The 17,784-nt window shown below is 37.7% G+C and overlaps 1 protein-coding gene across 1 annotated transcript in view; it reads right to left on the bottom strand.

Moving 5' to 3' along the window:
• Positions 1-17,784, bottom strand: part of TENM3 (teneurin transmembrane protein 3) — a 352,902-nt gene that overhangs the window by 303,554 nt on the left and 31,564 nt on the right. Inside the window, 1 exon segment of the mRNA XM_009277346.2 lies at positions 10,072-10,350. Within this exon segment, the coding sequence (XP_009275621.2) occupies positions 10,072-10,350 (279 nt within the window).

The following is a 17,784-nucleotide window of genomic DNA, read 5'->3' as shown; positions in this document are numbered from 1 at the left end:
AAAAAAAAAAGTCATCTTGACAAATTTTCTCCAGCTGTTATTCGACCAGCATACAAAGGCTGTCATCTATAATTATTACTGATGCTCTGACAATAGCACAGCCTCTATTTACTTTGAAGACATATTTAATTATGCAAGTAAAATCTGATTTCAAATCAAAATTAGATGAAGCTTAAAAAACACCTTTAACACAACTGAATATGAATAAGCCTACTCTTTATATAGAATTGGTATTACTTAGACTTCACCTCTACCATTAATTTGCTTTTGTCTAATGAAGATATAAACGTACATGTATGTATATAGGTACACACCCCCCCATATCCACATAACTATACAGAAAACGAAGGAAGTGGTTGCTGAGAAATTTGCTTTCAAATGACAACAAACCAAATAATCTCACAGCTCTGACAGATTTTTTTTTTTTCCTCCTTTTTACTCCAGTGATAATTATGTCAATAAACCTGATTCAGCAAATCTGTTGCTCTCTAATTCATTAATTAAAACAATTTACTGCTACCACTGTGATTTTTCAAGGACATCAAAACCACATTCCAAATCAAAACAGCAGAGATCATCAGTTTATAGATGTGCAAAGCATGCTTTGCTTTCATGGAAACCTCACAATTAAAACACAACTTAAATGAAAAAGAGCTGTTTTCTTTACGATTTCCTTGCGCAAGCACATCCAGAAGAACACATTTTGTTTTGGGGGACTGAACAGCAATATTTTTATATCAAACTTAAAATGAGGAGGGGGGGGGGGGAATCTATGAAAAGTTAACCATTTCCAATTAGAAGAAAAAACAAGATATAAATATTAGTATTATAGTAAATTGCAGAACAACATTTTTATAGCCTTCATTTGCTCAACACGCTTCTTGCTCATTAATTTTTGGGTTGAATAACACAACTGACTCACAGAAAACAAAACCAGAAAGGAAGTGAAGAATTTCTTTTGCCCTTCCTCTCCCACAAATCAGGACCAACAGGAACTACACCAACGTTTTAGAATTGTTTTGGAAAATATGTTAGATGATGAAATATTCGCATGGTCCCCAGCAATCTCTTTCACCGAGTTATCCTTGTGATGCTATTGTCTGAGCTAACTTCTGCTTTTTGCTATTTGCATCATTTGCTTCTGGTCCTATTTGCCATACGTGGCCTTTATAACAGCAGCAACATCTAGACAGAACATGCTAGGCACAACAGTCCGAATTCTCCCAATCTCTTCTAGTGTCGTGTGTTTAAAACTTCTGATCATTCTTGTTAACTTTTCTCTAGGCCTTCAATTGGCTGGCATTTTCCTCAAAATGTAGTCCCAAAACCAGTCACAGAGACACAGTATTTCTGTCTTAGCACTGCTGAGTGCAGTAGTCAGATTACTTCAGCAGCGCTGTGTACAAAAGACACGTTGTAAGCTCGTGGAAGAAACCCTCACATACCACAGAAAACACCGCTGACAAATAACCACTATAACCTTCAGCTGATGACTACCCAGGAGGAATACAGAAACATTTCCTGGACATGCAGGATGGGGGACAGGGAAGCCAAAGCTCAACCACAGTTGAGAAGCCCTACCACTGCAGAGGAGGAACAAGCTGTTAGGCACCACGGACACAAGCTGGGCATACGCAAGTCCAGGGAACTAGACAGGAGGCATCCATGGGTGCTGGCAGAGCTGACCAACATCATTGAAAGGCCACTCCGTAATTCCTTGAAAGGTCATGGCCATGGAGGAAGGTTCCCAATGACTTTTTAAAAGATAAAGGTCATGTTATTTTCAAGAAGGGCAAGGACTGCGTGGGGAAGTAGAGGCTGTCAGCCTTACCCCAGTCTTCCAGGGAAGATTATGGAACAAATACTGCTGGGGTTATCCTTCATATGCCTGGACAGGGCTCCAGGAAAACAAAGTGAGTGAGAACAGCTAACGTATTTACCAAAGGCAAATCACACCCAAACAACCTGATTGCTTTCTATGAACAGATAATTTTCCCAGCAGACAAAGGGAGAGCAGCAGATGTTGTTTTCCTCGACTTTAGCAAGGCTTTCAACATGGTCTCCCATAGTATTCTGGTAGCCAAGCTGGAGAGAGAGGGACTGGATGGGTGAGCTACAAAGTGCAGTTTGTGGAAAACCGGTTGTATGAAGAGGCTGAAAGAATAGTGTTTTGTAGTGCAAGGACCAACTGTTGGCCAATATTAATCGCATTCCTCAGGGGCTAATGTTGGGGCTGATGCTGTTTTATGTCTGTACTGCATTTAACATATTGAGAATGAATAGGATGGAATGTGCCCTCAGCAAGTTTGTGGATGACACCAAGCTGGACAGAGTGATCAACACACTGCAGGGCAGGATTGCTTTTCAGAGGGATCTCAACAGGCTGTAAGAATTGGCTGAAAAAAACCTCATGAATTCCAAAGGCAGAATAACCTCATCTAACAGTACTAGGTGGGAGCCCACTGGAAGCTCTGCAGTAAAGGACCTGGGGAGTCAACGTGGGCAAGTTCAGCAGTGTGCCCTTTCAACAATACGGCCTGACCACATACTGGGTTGCATTCAGAAGAATGGAGCCAGCATACCCTGGGAAGAGATTAGTCCCTTTTATTCAGCATTTGAAGACAACATCTAGAGTACAATATTCAGTTTGGGGCTTGCCAGTACTTGTACAACATTGACAAACTGAAATTAATTCAGTGGAGACTGATCACAATGATTGGAGTGCTGAAGCATACAACTCAAGGAGAAGCTGAGCGAGCCTAGAAAGGGCAAAAGGTGGAAATCTAACTTTGGTCTTCCACTACCCAAGGCAGTGGTCACAACTGCAGCAAGGGAAACTCTGATTAGATATAAAGGGGAAAAAAATTCACAATGAAGTTGGTTAAGCACTGGAACAGTTGCCCAGAGATGATGTGGAATCTCTGTTCTTGTACATTTTCAAAACTCAACTGAACGAGGCCTTGAGCAACCTCATCTAAATTAGTGTTAGTCCAGCTCTAAGCAGATGGTTGAACCACATGACCTCAAAAGGTCCCTTCTAAGCTGAATTATTCTGTGATTTTCTAAAGGACTGTGATTCAGCCACTTGTCTTTCTCACATATGGGAAATTTGACTATTCTCACTGAAATGTAGGTCTTTGCACTTGTATTTACTGAACTGCATTTTTTCATGTGGAATTATTTCCCCAGCTTTCATCCTGTCCTACAAAGTGTATGTGATTCTTTCCAGGTTACAACATTCTATTTGCATTATCCAAGTCATTAAGAAAATCTTGACACACTATGTAGAATGCTATTTGATTCAACTTGCCAGTTCATGAAATACTGATAATCATTCTTTACGGATTTTTCCAAAAAGTTGTACATTTCTCTTGCAATAATGAGTCTAGACCCTGCGTCTCTATTTATGAGTATGTCATGAGTGAGGCAGTGTCAGAAGCCTTAGTAATATCAAATACCTATTACAGTGGGAACCTGCTCCTTTTTCCTTATCAAGGAGTGGCTTACGCTATCACAGAAGGAAATCAGTATAGCTTGACAAGACTCATTTAGTACAAACACATGCTTATTGTTATAAAGTATAAACTTTTTACATATTTTTTTTCTAGGATGTTTCCTGTCTTGGAAACAATCCTGTCTGATTGGGCAGGTTCCTCCTCCTTCTCTTTGCCCCTTTTGAAGCTCTCCTGTTTGTTTGTTTTTGCCTTCCCGAACCATATCCATCCTCAATGATTTCTCAGACATGAGTCATAAAAAGCCCAGAGGCTGTAGACACTCTATACATGCAGGAAAAATTTTATTTACCTAAGTAACCTCTGATCCTTTATTTAGTAGTATAAATGTTAGCTCTGTGATCAGTTACTCAGGTAGCAAATGTTGAAACAAAAACAACTAGAAGAAAACATATCAGCAATATATTACCAGTCTTCCTTCACTGTTAAGTAATAAATCAACTTCCTCTTTCCCTTTTCTTAGCATTCATGTTTCTCTTCACTTTTTTTGCTGATTATGTCTCAATTTTATTTGTATGCCTGGACCTCCCCAGTTGCATCTTTGTAAGCTCCTTCTCAGAAATTTGATCTTCCTTCCATTTTCTGCATGGTTCTTTCTTGAAATTCAGATCTCTGGAGAAATCCTGAGGTATGACAGTTGGTCTTTAAACACCTCTTTCACCACTCCTTCACATTAGAAGGATTTATAAGCCTAACAGCCAAGAGTGAATTCCCTGAAATTTTCTTCTTAGATTTGTTTTTCCTTGCAGACCCCAATTTTAACTTTATTCCTGTCAGCTGTTGTTAAGCCTACAGTTCCTGTGCATCAGAAGATTTGGTTAAGAGCTTCCAAAAAGCCTCATCCTCTGGCCTGATGTTCTGTACCAGACTCCTATCATGAAAGCATCGTTAAGATGGCCCTTTGGAATCTCATATCCTTCCTCAACAGCAAGTTCAGTGACACTCAAACCTCTGAAATCCAGGAGATCTCAAAAAGTTACTGGAAAAAGGTCAGCCCAGCTGTTCCCTCTTTGGTTACCACTAGGCAAAATAATTATCAACATGATTTTCAATTGCATTAACAGTCAACACTAGGAAGATTTACTGAAATAAATCCACAGAACTATAATCATAATATAACAGAATCTGAAAATTGGCATAACTACAGAAAACTTGTGATAGTATTGCAGAAAACCAGGGACGACTACCTTGTGTATGGATTTCTGCTCCATGTGTCTGTAACCAAAGCAAAATTTGTATGCCTGTTTAGGTATTAAATATTATGTCAGAGCTGACTTTTGTCAACAATACAACAGACTTATTTCCTGGTCATGAAATTTCTTAGCAGCAAAGCAGGATTTAAGAGACATTGGCATGCTTAATGAGGGGTAGATAATTGCTAGATGGAATACTGTAGGAAAGAGTGAAGAAGTTGTAAATGGTGGTATGGCAGTAAGATGAATATTAATTCATCAGCTATGTGGCTGGTTTTGATCAGTAGGCTCAGCATTTGGCTAGCAGGTACCAAGCAGCTCCTAGTCAGTAGAGTTTATATAAGTCAAGTTTTGCCTTAGCATAAAGAAGGATGTTAAACAGGTGAAAACATGTAACACTACTTCCTGAATGATATGCATTATTTAAGAATGCAGAGTTCAAGTATATGTTACAGATGTGCTAGGTTAGAGAGAATAGATTTAAAATGTCTTGACAAGTATCTTACCAATGTATTTCTTGGTTTTCAGAGATCTGAATGCCAGTAAATTCACCACTCTGGAAGGACAAGAGAGTATTAGGTTCACAAGAATGCTATCTTCAGAAACTGGCTAAGTTGGAGAGGAAGCAAGCAGGTGCCCACGCAGCTGATAAACTGATATTTTCTCTTTACAGCAATGAACACTCTACCAGAAACACCTACTTTTCTGTATCTGTGAAAAATGGGTCCAAGTTTCAAATCATTTACCTAACCAATTCCGAACAACTGCCTGAGGCCATGATCTCATACTCCTCTCTCCCTTTCTTCTTTTTATTTTGCCACAACCTGATCTCCTCTGGTCTTCTAACAAACTCCCATGAGATCACTAAGTAAGAAAATAAAACCCCACATTCTAGTGCCATCAGACCTATTTTCTGTATGCCCAGCTAGCCTTTGTGGCTGTGGGCAGTCAACTACGTGGCACACATCTATCCAGAATGCCCAACTCTTTTTCAGAAGTACTGTCAATACTGCTTCCAAAGGGACAGAAAGCAACATGGACTTGCTTAAGTCTTAAATGAGTGACTTTCCAGTCACAATGACTGCCACAGCCTGAGTTTCAGTCTGGCACAAAAAGTGGTCATATAACTATACAATAAATAAATAAATAACTCCATAAGGAGCTGGACTTTAGGAATAACTTGCTCAATTAACTTTCATATTTTGCTTATTAGCTTTCTGATGGCTCATGAAGTCAGGGATTGCAGTTTAATGCATTTAAAAATAATTTAAATAAGTAAGTGGATTCTAAGATACCTTAAAAATATATTGACCCTTTAAGCAAAAGGGCCATTTGAAGCCTAACTATAACTTCTAGCCTATACTCTGCTGGAATATTTATCAAGTTTAAAAAGATAAGCTTTAGTAATCTTGGAACAGCTTAACAACATAAAGTTACTGGCAAGCATGTAAAAGATGGGCTGCTTGTATTTCAAAGCCACAGCTCCTAGAACAATTACTAACAAATTTCTTGATGCAGCATTTATGAAATAAACTTGCAATGGGAATGGAGAAGAAAGCCTGAAGAAGCACATGTATGCTCAGTGTATTCCAAGTGATACATCATACTGTACGTGACACTGGTAGGTTGCCCAGATTAACAGATGCAGGTCCTCCTTCAGGGAGGCTGACATGACAAATCTCTCAGAATATGATGCCGAGTCATATATGGAACTTGAATGAGCTCAAAGAAAAATATTTCTCTTCAGAATGATTTACTGAGCAGTAACCTAAAACTTTAATGTGAGGATACATCTATAAACCCTATGTTTGGAAAACACTTTTGATGTTTTCTCTTAAAAAAAAAAAATCTGCTGGCATTCATGGTATGTTATTAGTATATTTAAAATTTTGCAACTTAATCATGTGCAATATTATTTGTTTAAAGAAACTTCTAATCCTACCAGTATTATTCACAAATTTAGGTTGCTTTTGTAGGATCTTAGAAACGTAATGTTGAGATGTCAACAAACAAAAGTTACTATCTTCAACAAACTATTTCCACTTACTCATTGTAATTATGCAACAGAACTTCGAGTTCTGCCTTCCTGAGGGATATGCAACCCACAACTATTTCAGAAGAGCTAATACACACAACAGTTACAAGGAAGGAAAGGAAATCGTGTTTTGATGCCAAGCTTCTCTTCTTGCCTAACTGGTGAGAAAGAAAAGCTTAAGTACATTCAACAAATGGTTAATCCCAAATTCATAAACCTGTAGGATAAGTCACAGTTACCATCATCGTGAATAGCCCCATTAACTCCAATAAGGTCTGCTTATGGTAATGGACTATTTAAACAGTGAATAGTTTTACTGGGTGAACAGTGGGATCGCTCAAGAACTGAGGCCTTTAGGTGAGGAAGGTATGATCTGATCATAACCTGTTACTCCTTATCTACCTTAGAGGTAAACACATTGCATAGAAATGCATTTACCTGTAAAACAGTTCCATCAAAATTCAGTCAGGAAGCTTTCACACACAGCAAAGGGGGATGCTGTACAGAGGACTCGTGTAAGTCTAACTTTTGTTTCAAAGCCTTATCAGATTTGTCAGATTTTAACAGCATTAAATTCAGGCCATAAATTAACAAAACTCACACCTGCAGTTTGGTCCCTTGATTAGAGCACCTGTGCCTGCCTGGACAACATGGCTTCCCTGGCTTTAAATTATATCTTCTATTCTACTGTTAGCATTTAACATACTGAGTTCCAACTACATGTATAAAATTGTTTCTCAGCCAAATCTTCCATGTTCAGTGGAAACAAAAATCCAGAGAAAAATAGCAAAGAACATTAAGCTTTTCACCATGTCTGTAACATCTCCACTGAAATGGCGACCCATGACATGGTCCAAGTTATATATGTTTCATAACCCTAGGGGACTCTCAAGCCATCAAAATCTCATTAGCCTCACAGCAGTCCCAGTACCTTCTTAAGTTGGACTTCTGGCCTCCCTATCAATAAATAAATCAACTGTAATCCTTTCTAGTGACTAAACTCTTCTTTGAAGTTGTATCAAACATCAAACATTCCTTGCATAATTTTAACCAGTGCAGAATAATATCTTTTCTAACATATTCACAGTCTTCTCACACATGAAAAAATAAAATAAAACTCTAATTTCTAAACTCATGGTGGAAGTTTTGGCATATTGTAGTCAGGCATTTTGCTTTTTTTAAAAATTGTAAATATAAAATTTATAAAAAAGTATACCAAGCCTATTATAATTCTGAAGCAGTCACCTCTTTGGTAACGTGAAGATACGACATTCTAAGGAAATTGTGTGTGTGCATGCATATATAAATATGTATTTTCAAGATCATTAACCTAGGGTTTTACAAAAGACTCAAGAGAGTCTGTTTCAGCATAGACCTTTCAAAAGGAAAATCACAGGACTGCTCAACAATTTATTCTAGATTGCTTTGCAGCTGAAATATCAAGAGTCATCCAACAGAAACTACACTGCCAAAAGGAGGTAGGCAAGTACTCCTGTCCTTCTCTTTCAAAACTTGCCTCCAACTCAAAACAAATTTTCCAAGCATGAGACAAGACACCTGCGAACACTGAGAGCTGTCTCCTCAGGTACCACGCAGCATTAAGTCCAACACAAAAAGGAGGATCCCATCTGAGACAGCTATCTTGCACAGGCATCTTCAGTTAGAACCAGCCACCAGAGGAAAGGCAACAAGTATGAATAATACCAAAACATAGCTTTGGTTTTGTCTTCTCAAACTGAAGTTCAAGTAATAAATAGGTAGGACTAAACATTATTGCTTGTAGTTTAAAATAAAACTGCATTTTTTTAAAGGATTACATACACACCTACATTGCTGTTTCCCACAATGTGTTACAGCTATTGCCAGAGGATAGAAATGAAATTGCTCTGACTTTTGTACAGCTGAGCAGACAGGTTTAATAAATTAATAAAATGATGTGCAGACATGCAGGCAACAGCCATCACTAATTTTCATTTTTACTCATTTTTCTTTACTCCTCTTCTGAATTTGTCATACAGAAAGTCATGAAGTTAATAGAACAATCGTTTTAATTCTAGTAAAGCTGAAAGTCTTCTGCAAATAAAAAGAAGTTAAAGATAAAATGTTTTCTAAGATTTGTGCATTTAGCATTTAACACCACATTAGGTTCTGCTCATAACCTCAAGTGGAGGTAAAAAAATTTTGAAAAGCTTTAAAAAAGAATCAGTCAATTGTATTAACCTCTTTTCATTTAAAAACTAAGCCGTAATATACAATGGTCATACCCCACATCCTACAAAGCTGCTGTTTAGATTTCTTTTGCAGATTTTAATTGCACAGTAATCCAGTCCCCCAGGCACATCAAAGGCCACATGTCCCTCTTCACCACAATTCCAATTGCTCTCATCAACTAGGAAGTTTAAAGCTGCCGTGGTTTAACCTCACCCAGCAACTTGAGCACCACACAGCCGCTTGCTCACTCCTCCCCCACCCCCAGGGGGATGGGGGAGAGAATCGGAAGAGTAAAAGTGAGAAAACTCGTGGGTTGAGATAAAAACAGTTCAATAATTGAAATAAAATAAAATCCTAATATTAATAGTAGTAATAATAAGAAGAAGAACATGCAAAGCAAGTGATGCACAATGTAACTGCTCATGACCTGCCAACCTATGCCCAGCCAATCCCCAAGCAGTGGCCCCCCCGGCCAGCTTTCCCCCTGTTTATGTACTAGCATAGTGTGAGAAGCTGAAAAGTCCTTGACTTAGTGTAAGCACTGCTCAGCAACAACTAGAACATCGGTGTGTTATCAACATTGTTCTCATCCTAAACCCAAAACACAGCACTGTACCAGCTACTAGGAAGAAAATTAACTCTATCCCAGCTGAAACCAGGACAAAAGCACAATCAAATTTGTTTTCCAATCACATGAGCCCTGTTAATAAGGTATTCTTTGCATTCATTCATCCATTCTAAGATTCTGCAACTTCTCCGAGATGTCTTGTAGAAGAGTTTATAATGAAACCTTTGATTGCAAGCAGGCCTTGGGAATCACCTTTATCACCACTTACTTAACTGTTTGCCCCCCAAAGGGCAACAGGTAACACGGCCTGAGATAAAACAGAGCTAATCTTTTTTGTGATTAAACTCTTTCAAAATTACAGCCAAAACATCACACCCAAAGCTTGCATTAGTTAGGACTGATACTGAATATTGACTTTTCTGGGAGGAGGAGAAAAAAATAAATAGGTAAATAATTCAAGGCCTTTCCTTTAATGATTTAAAATTATCGAGTGTCAACCAAAACAGCAAATAAAACATTGATTTATATATGGGCATATGTGTAAGAACTTACCATTTTCACTGTCGGACTTGTTTTCATGTTCGGTATCAGTCAGAGTGAGGGCTGAGTTGGAACGGCTCGACAGACAGGAACTGCGCCCTGATTTGACCCCCCTGCCCCAAAGTCTCATGGCATGCTCTGGAGACATCACTCCTTCATTTTCAGTATCAGCATCTGACCCTGCACTGATAGAGTAACCTCTGTGGGGGAGCCCCATTTCCGCACAAAATGCCAGTCCTCGACGAGTTGCTGGTTCACAAACTCCTAACTGCCTTAGGGTAAAATTCTGTCCTGATTAGGGGAAAAAAAAGATAACAGAAGGTGAGATTTTTTTTTTTTTTTTTTAAAAGAACCTAAAAGTAAAATCTCTTCATGTGTATAATTGTCTCAGGTATCACACAAGGTGTTTTGTCAAAACTCCGCATGTATTACAATCAAGTGGATTCTTTTGTCTCCAGCTCTCTGCGGTGCCCCTTTTCAGTCATACTACACCTTAGCACTGTTTTGTCAACTGCTTGAACACATCAAAAGTGCTCCTGGGTAGGAAAGAAACATAACAGAACCTGCAAACTAAGAAATGCCAATTCAGCACATGAAAGGATTAAAAATAAATTACAAACTTTTTTTTTGGTTTTTTTTTTTGTTTTTTTCTTTTTCAAAGCATGAAAGCCGTAACAAGTATTTGTCAGGTTTTTTTTTTTTTTTTTTTTTTTTTTTGGTCCTGGTTAGAGATCAAAGCAACAGGCTATTTTCCCTGTACAGGTGTCACCTAACGTGGCAATGGAAAAACGAAATGGGAATTGGTCTTTATTGGAACTCTCTGCCCTACTTTAATACACAAATATAAACAAACAGGAACACGGCCACCCGTTACCTGTAAGGACTACAGTAAATTTGTTATTTTTTGTGTCTCTGTATTCTGAGAAACATTTTAGGCTTTTACTGCTGAAGCAGAGTCTGTGCATTTTAAACAGACTTTTAGCCTCTGTTTTGGGGCAGAGCAAGAGACATAAGTGAATCCCAAATGATTGTATTAATAAATTAGGTGCAATAAACTCGTGGCACTTGAATAACTTAAAGTGTCTAAATTATGCGACACTCAAAAATGACTGCCTTTTTAATGGCTGTGTCTTCATCCTACTTTTATGTCCGTAGATTTAAGACATTTTATGGTATACAGACACTTGGCAAGCTCATTTGCATGCCTATACCCATAATGCTTTTCCACCCTAGCCCACAGTTATTTCATAGCTCTGGGAACAAATTAGAACACGCATTCAATTTTTGAATCTGACAGGCATCCTAATTTCTCCAAAATTAGTCATTTAACATAAAAATACATTAGTAAGATAATTAAAGCTTATAATACAACAAGAACAGAATTCTATCAATCAGAAAGTAATAGAATTGCAGAAGTATGAATACAGAAGTGTAAATAATTCCTGAAATATTAAGAGTTAATGTCCTGGCCATTGACTTGTTTTAAGTGAGCCAGTTAATTATTTTATTGCTGCGGTCATATGAAGCTGTCGCTGTAAGTTTCTTTGCAGTCAGAACCATAAATGAATTCTGACAATGACTTCCATAAATAATGAAAACGAGTTACTACAATTAGGTACAAATCAAACTGTATTTATTATACAGCTGTGAATAAATCTTTGAACTAAAATACAGCTGGGGAGGTAAATATAAAAGGAGCAAGCATATCTATGACTACATTTGAACAGTGTGAAGGGTATAAGAACAGGGGATTACTATGCACACTGATAGTATCTTGTCATTTTTTTAAAGCTGTCACACCATGTGAGTTTTCAGGTTTTGTGAGAGTTGAAACTAACAAGAGAAGCAAACAGGCCAAACAAACCGCCCAGTGGTAATAGGGTCAGAGCTGAAAGTAGTGAAGTGTCTAAAATGCTTATTATTTTGCATTTTGGTAAATGTATGCTGAGTGACAGTCTAGAACACTGGTTTTATGTGTTTGGTACATTATTACGTGAATCCACATTTTCAAACAGTTGCCTAAAGTCAGAATCAAATATAGGAGAAGCCCATGCGCACATGTATATGTATACAGGTGTACCCACACACACACGAAGCGGCTAAGGTGTATACACAGTTGCACATGCAGCATCTTACTGGTTCTTTGGGAAGGAAAATGGAAAGGAAAGAGGTATTTTTGACCAAAGACAAGGTTACTGGAGTCAGTAACAAAACTGCCGTGACTTCAACTCTACAAGGTGTTATGCCTATGGTCCCCGTAACCTCACAGTGCTGAGATCTGGAGGTGAGGAAGGATGCAGACAGACACAGATGCTGCCCCTTCAGCTACAATTAGACCAGCTGCAGCAGGCGAGCACAGCAACCTGCAGCTCCTCGGCCAGCCTGCACCACACAGCCCTGTGCTCCCCCCACTGCGAAAACAACCTCTTTGCACTCAGAGAATCACTCAGGGAGACATCTGTGCAGACACATCAATTTGAAAAGACAATTCCCCCCGCACACACTTTTTTTCCCTCTTAGGCAAACTATTATTTTTAAGAGAAACTACTTCAGGCATTATATAACAACATCCTCCATGATCACTTTCTGGGAGATTCGGTCTCAGGCACAACATACCACCTGCCATCTATTAATGGATTTTATTTTTTCTTTAAGTTTACAACAGCCTACCTCCATGTAAAAGATTTTCTTCTTTTCTCCCCTCTTATGAATGGTAAAAAACCAAAATGTCCTGTCACAGGGCCAAAACAGAAATGGGGGGCAGGTTTGTATATTGCTCTCTCATTACATTCAATATATTAGAGCTTTTCACTACACTGAGCAGTTTTACAGCATAGCCCAGAAATGCTCTAACAGCTTTAGAAACATCAGGCTAAATCATCTTCTGAATTAAAGCTTTCCTAAGAGCTTTACTAAGAGGATTGTACTCTGTGTAAGTTGCCTACACAAATGAAAAAAACCAAAACAAAACACAAAGCCCAAACCAAAAAGTTGACATGGAAAAAATATGCATTTGTGTAGGAATTTATATCCCAAAGGAAACTATACATACATGATACAAAAATTCTACATCATCTTAAGATTCCTAAACAATGAAAACAGGAAGTCTTCTAGGATCCAGGGGAAGCTGAACGCGGCTGGGACACAGACCCAGCAGAACAGTTGGGGGCTTTTACCTGATAATGAACAATACTACGAAATAAAAATAAAAACTGAAAAGGAGGTTGTAGGAGCTCAGTGGAAAAAAACAGTATGAAGAGAGGATGTTCTCCTTCTTGTGTTCTTAAGAGTTTCTAATTAACCTTTCCAGAATGATTTCAATGTGAGGGATTTAATCATCAGTTTCTTACACTATACACACTTTGCAATTTCTCCCACTGACAATAAGTGCCTCAACAGTTCATAAAGACTTAAAAACAACTTGGCAATTGTAATGAACTAATTCCTGAGAAGAAAATGTAGATACAGAATAAACAGATAGGCATAATGCTTTCTGGTTTTTTTTTCCTTTCCTGTAAAAAAGGATGAAGTGTAAAATAGAAAAAAAATTAGACACAACATTTCAAGGAGACTTGTTTTGGAGACACCTCTGGGAGTTTTGGACTGTTTGGGATGATGTATCATGAAGTTAGGTTTTAAAAACTGACAATAATGCTGTCTACTACCACTCTACCATTAGATACTGCCTTTCTCTTGGCTAGGAATATCAATTTATGGGTAAAGTAATGCTGACACCCTCCATTTGTGCAGACAAGAACAAAATTAATGTAATAATTCTAAAATAACTTTCAGGAGCTTGTGCAGCAATCACTGTTAAAAACACAGCATTTGCCAACAGTAACCATACACATCTACCTGCTACGTTGCAACCACTTTCTGTGTAAGCAATGATCCGCGTACAATCAGTGTACCTCCTTAACTACAGTAGTTAAATACATACAAAAAAGTATACCAACATAATTTTAATATATATGTTAATATATATAATTAGTTTTTTTAAAAGAGAGTGTGTGTGTATATATATATTTCTCTGCCAGAATCACACAGGTTACATTGTCCAGAAACGTAGGGGTTTTTTTTAGTTTAATCAAATACTGCATATAAGCAAGTTTGATGTATGCAGAAATCATGTATTATTTTAGAAAGTCAGAAGTTAACAGCTGGAACTAAATGGAAACCTGGTGCACTTGTGCCACATTTGTTTCCCTGGCCTAAATTGGAAAGTTTATTCAAAGACATCCAATCCAAAGTTAATCAATTGTTATCTGTGGAAATGGGTTTTTGAAGAGGACTACTAAAGAAAAGAAAAGGCCCCATGGTTCTTCAGTTGTCAGTCCTTGCTCTAACTTGGATCTATACTATCTATTCTCTTAAAAACCATGAAAACCGGAAAGAAACAAACAGAAGGAATGAACAAAAAATATCCAACAGAGAACTTGTCAACATCTCCAGACATCAGCACTGTCCTTAGTAATTCATTAACCACTGATAAGTCAACAAGTCAGGTTTCAGCAACAATAGGCTATTTTGGAAAGGGGGGGGAGAATCTGAAAAGCCCCCAAAGCATCTGCCTAGTTAGCATAAAAATACACCCACACCCCTACCTTTTAAACCTATTTTGGTTCTATTCTATTTTGAGTGCCTTTGCTGACTTTGGTTTTGTCGTAACAGGGTAGACATAGAACCAAAAAGGCAGAGGTCCCAAACCCATCCAAGTCCATACTCAAAATTCTGTTTAGTTCAGCTCTTGCTTATGTTTCTGATGAAGTTTCATGCTATGTCTGCTGTCTCTGCATCCTTCGTTACTTGTCAGTCCCCTTTCTAATCTATTCTTCCTTTGTATCTTGTCTTCTTCTGCCTCTAACACCTTCGTGCCATTCAAAAATCAAGCGCATTTTCCCTATAATCACTCTGTGATAACACATGACAAAAATACTTGTACTAAATTTAGAAAAATTGTGAACAACTAAAGCTATACAGATGCAAAACTATGATCATGGTCCTTAGGAGAACCAGTCTTCTCTCTTACATTTCCACGATTCCCTACTTAATCTGATTTTTTTTTTATTAAGTCTCATTTATTTAGAAAGCAAATGAGGAAAAGTATTTTTCTCACGTTTTTACTTTCTGTCTGCAGACTACTGCATACAAACATGTCCTCATAATACCATGCTTATCATATGAGCTTATTGTATAAGCAGCACTGATGTCAAAGCGTTACTGCAAGGACCATGCTGTTTTCTTCTATTTTGATATGGGAAAAGTACTTATTTCCTTTTGTATCCATGTTTAGACACTATATAGCGGGCATGTTTTTCCTGTTTGAAGCTCCTTACCTGGAGCTCATTCTCAATACCTCTGAACACTTTCTGTAGAGCAGAAGCCAGTACACAGCTGCACCACATCTTTGAAATGCTTCATCATTTCTGTACAACCAAGAGCTCAAGACTACTGACCTGATTCAACAGTACCTTGCCTTCTTAACTCATACACGTGACAACTATGAAGGAATAGCTCTGTTAACTGCAAATTGGCTGGCCTGTTCACTTTACTAATTCCTGAAAAATACAGAGTTCAATTATGTGCTAGTCAAATACGGGAAAAGGAGCTTCTTTGTATATAACAATAGGCAGCAAAACTGTCCCTTCTGTTCTCAGGGCACTAGCTAGTCACTACAGGACCCCTGAGAATATGGGGTAGATGTCATCTTCCTAGATGATCAAAGCAGAGTTGGACTGGTTTAGCAAGAATTCCATGCAATCCTATGGGATCTTAAATATCATCTACTTTCAAGTGTCAATTCTAGCCGATTTCTTAAGGAAAAATATGTAACTTCTTTGTAAATAATTTTTTTTTTTTCCCATTTACTGAGGCAAATACAGCGCCGCACCCTTACAAAGGTGGTCCTTCATAAGGAAAGGTCTTGACAGGAAGGACATAGAATTGGAAGTAAATGTACAGTAGGATAACAAATTTGCTATAAATGAAAGGACAAAGATTTTAAAAAAGAAAATAGCAAAACAGAGGCCTTGGATGCTCTATAAAACTCTGATAAGAAGTGTACAAATGCTGTCTGCAGAAGTCAGTATGTTAGGTGGGTAGAATACAGTTACACAAAAGAGAGAATGAGTAATAGATGTGATACCATCCATTCTGTCACACAAACTTCACAATATATTTACTGAAAAGGAGTTTTCAAAGCTGTACTTGCAGAGTTCTGTTTGCTAGGATGCAAGAAATCGCAGTGAAGACTAACAAGTAATGAGCTTTGCCTATGTTAACATTTTTTCTTTCTGATTTGGCATAGTATTTTGTTGTTATTACTTCAGCCTGATTTTCTCTTTTGTTGTTGTGAAAATTACCTGTGAAATTTAAGCCATCCTAATCCACTGTATCACATTTTCCTCCTGTTTTTAATTCCTATGTTTTTCTCTTCACTCATCACAACCCTCTTCCTTGTCACCTCTTAATCTCTCTTTCTTGACCTTTCCGCTCTATTCACTTTTCCATCTTAACCTCCTTTTCTTGTCATTATCTGATTTAGAGTGGAGCTGTAAGACACGTATGAAAGACAGGTGCTTCTCCAATATATCCAGTAAACTACATAATAACAAACAGCATTAAATTATATTAAATTTTAGCAACTGTGCATATAATTTTCAAGTGCTTGTTATTCTGAGCAAACATTAACCACACAGTTCTCCCATTCCTTATGGGCTTTCAAAAGCATATGCGGAGCTAAGCTATGGTCTCAGTGACTTCTGAAAGAGTTAGCGCCAGATACTGTGAGTTCTCTGAGCTGCGCTTACTGTGCCACTCTTGGTAGAAGAGCTTTATGTAAGACTCAAAACCTGAGTCAATTTTACAAAAAAACATCCCCACACTTATTGTTTTGTGGGAAATAAAGTATTTCAAACCTAATATTTAAACCAGCCATGTATTTATACTAGCATTAAACTATAAAATCACAAGGAGACATTGATTGAAATGCTAGCCTGGGAAAGTTTTTATTTTAAGAAATAGAGAAGAATCAATGCGAATGAAACACAGTATCTTCCTGCCACTGGTTTTCCAAATTACGGTTCAAACATGCTGACTCTTCTGTGCAGTATGGGAGACTCGTAATTTTATTCCGTTAGGCTTGAAGGTGGCAGGGGATCCTCAGTACTAATCCACAGACTAGAACATAAGAAGCACTTCTTAATCCAGTATAAGGATAAAGGACTGTTCATCAAGCGCTTCTGAAGTTACCGCAGAGTAAGATTAAAGTCAGCTGAAGATAATTTCACAATTGCACAATTCAAAGCTTCAAGCTACAGCATCAGCAATCATGTTCCAGTAAATGAATTAATAATTTAAACATTACTGTTCCAAATTTGGGGATTTTATATAAAAATCCGGTTTTATGACTATGATTACATAATATACAAACTAAATTAAGAGAAACTAACACAGCTGTCCAGATCATGGGCTGCAAGGGGAAAAAAAAAGGATTCTGTGGATTTAAAAAAGAAATACAATTCCATGAGTAGCAAGAAACACGAAGTCTTGATCATGACCGGAATGACTGTATAGACATTTTAGGCCTCTATCTTAATGTTTGGATCCTGGGACCAAATCATCAACACCTCAGCATCCATTTATTACAAAATACAAATAAAGCCTAAATTTGATAGATGTGAAGAAAATATGACCCAAGGGTAAGCAATGTAGAGATGATGGATA

The sequence above is a fragment of the Aptenodytes forsteri genome, unplaced genomic scaffold (assembly GCF_000699145.1).
Source record: "Aptenodytes forsteri isolate BGI_AS27 unplaced genomic scaffold, ASM69914v1 Scaffold65, whole genome shotgun sequence".
Classification (NCBI taxonomy): domain Eukaryota; kingdom Metazoa; phylum Chordata; class Aves; order Sphenisciformes; family Spheniscidae; genus Aptenodytes; species Aptenodytes forsteri.
Note: the sequence above shows the minus strand (reverse complement) of the source record. Positions and strands in the feature narration are given on the sequence as shown.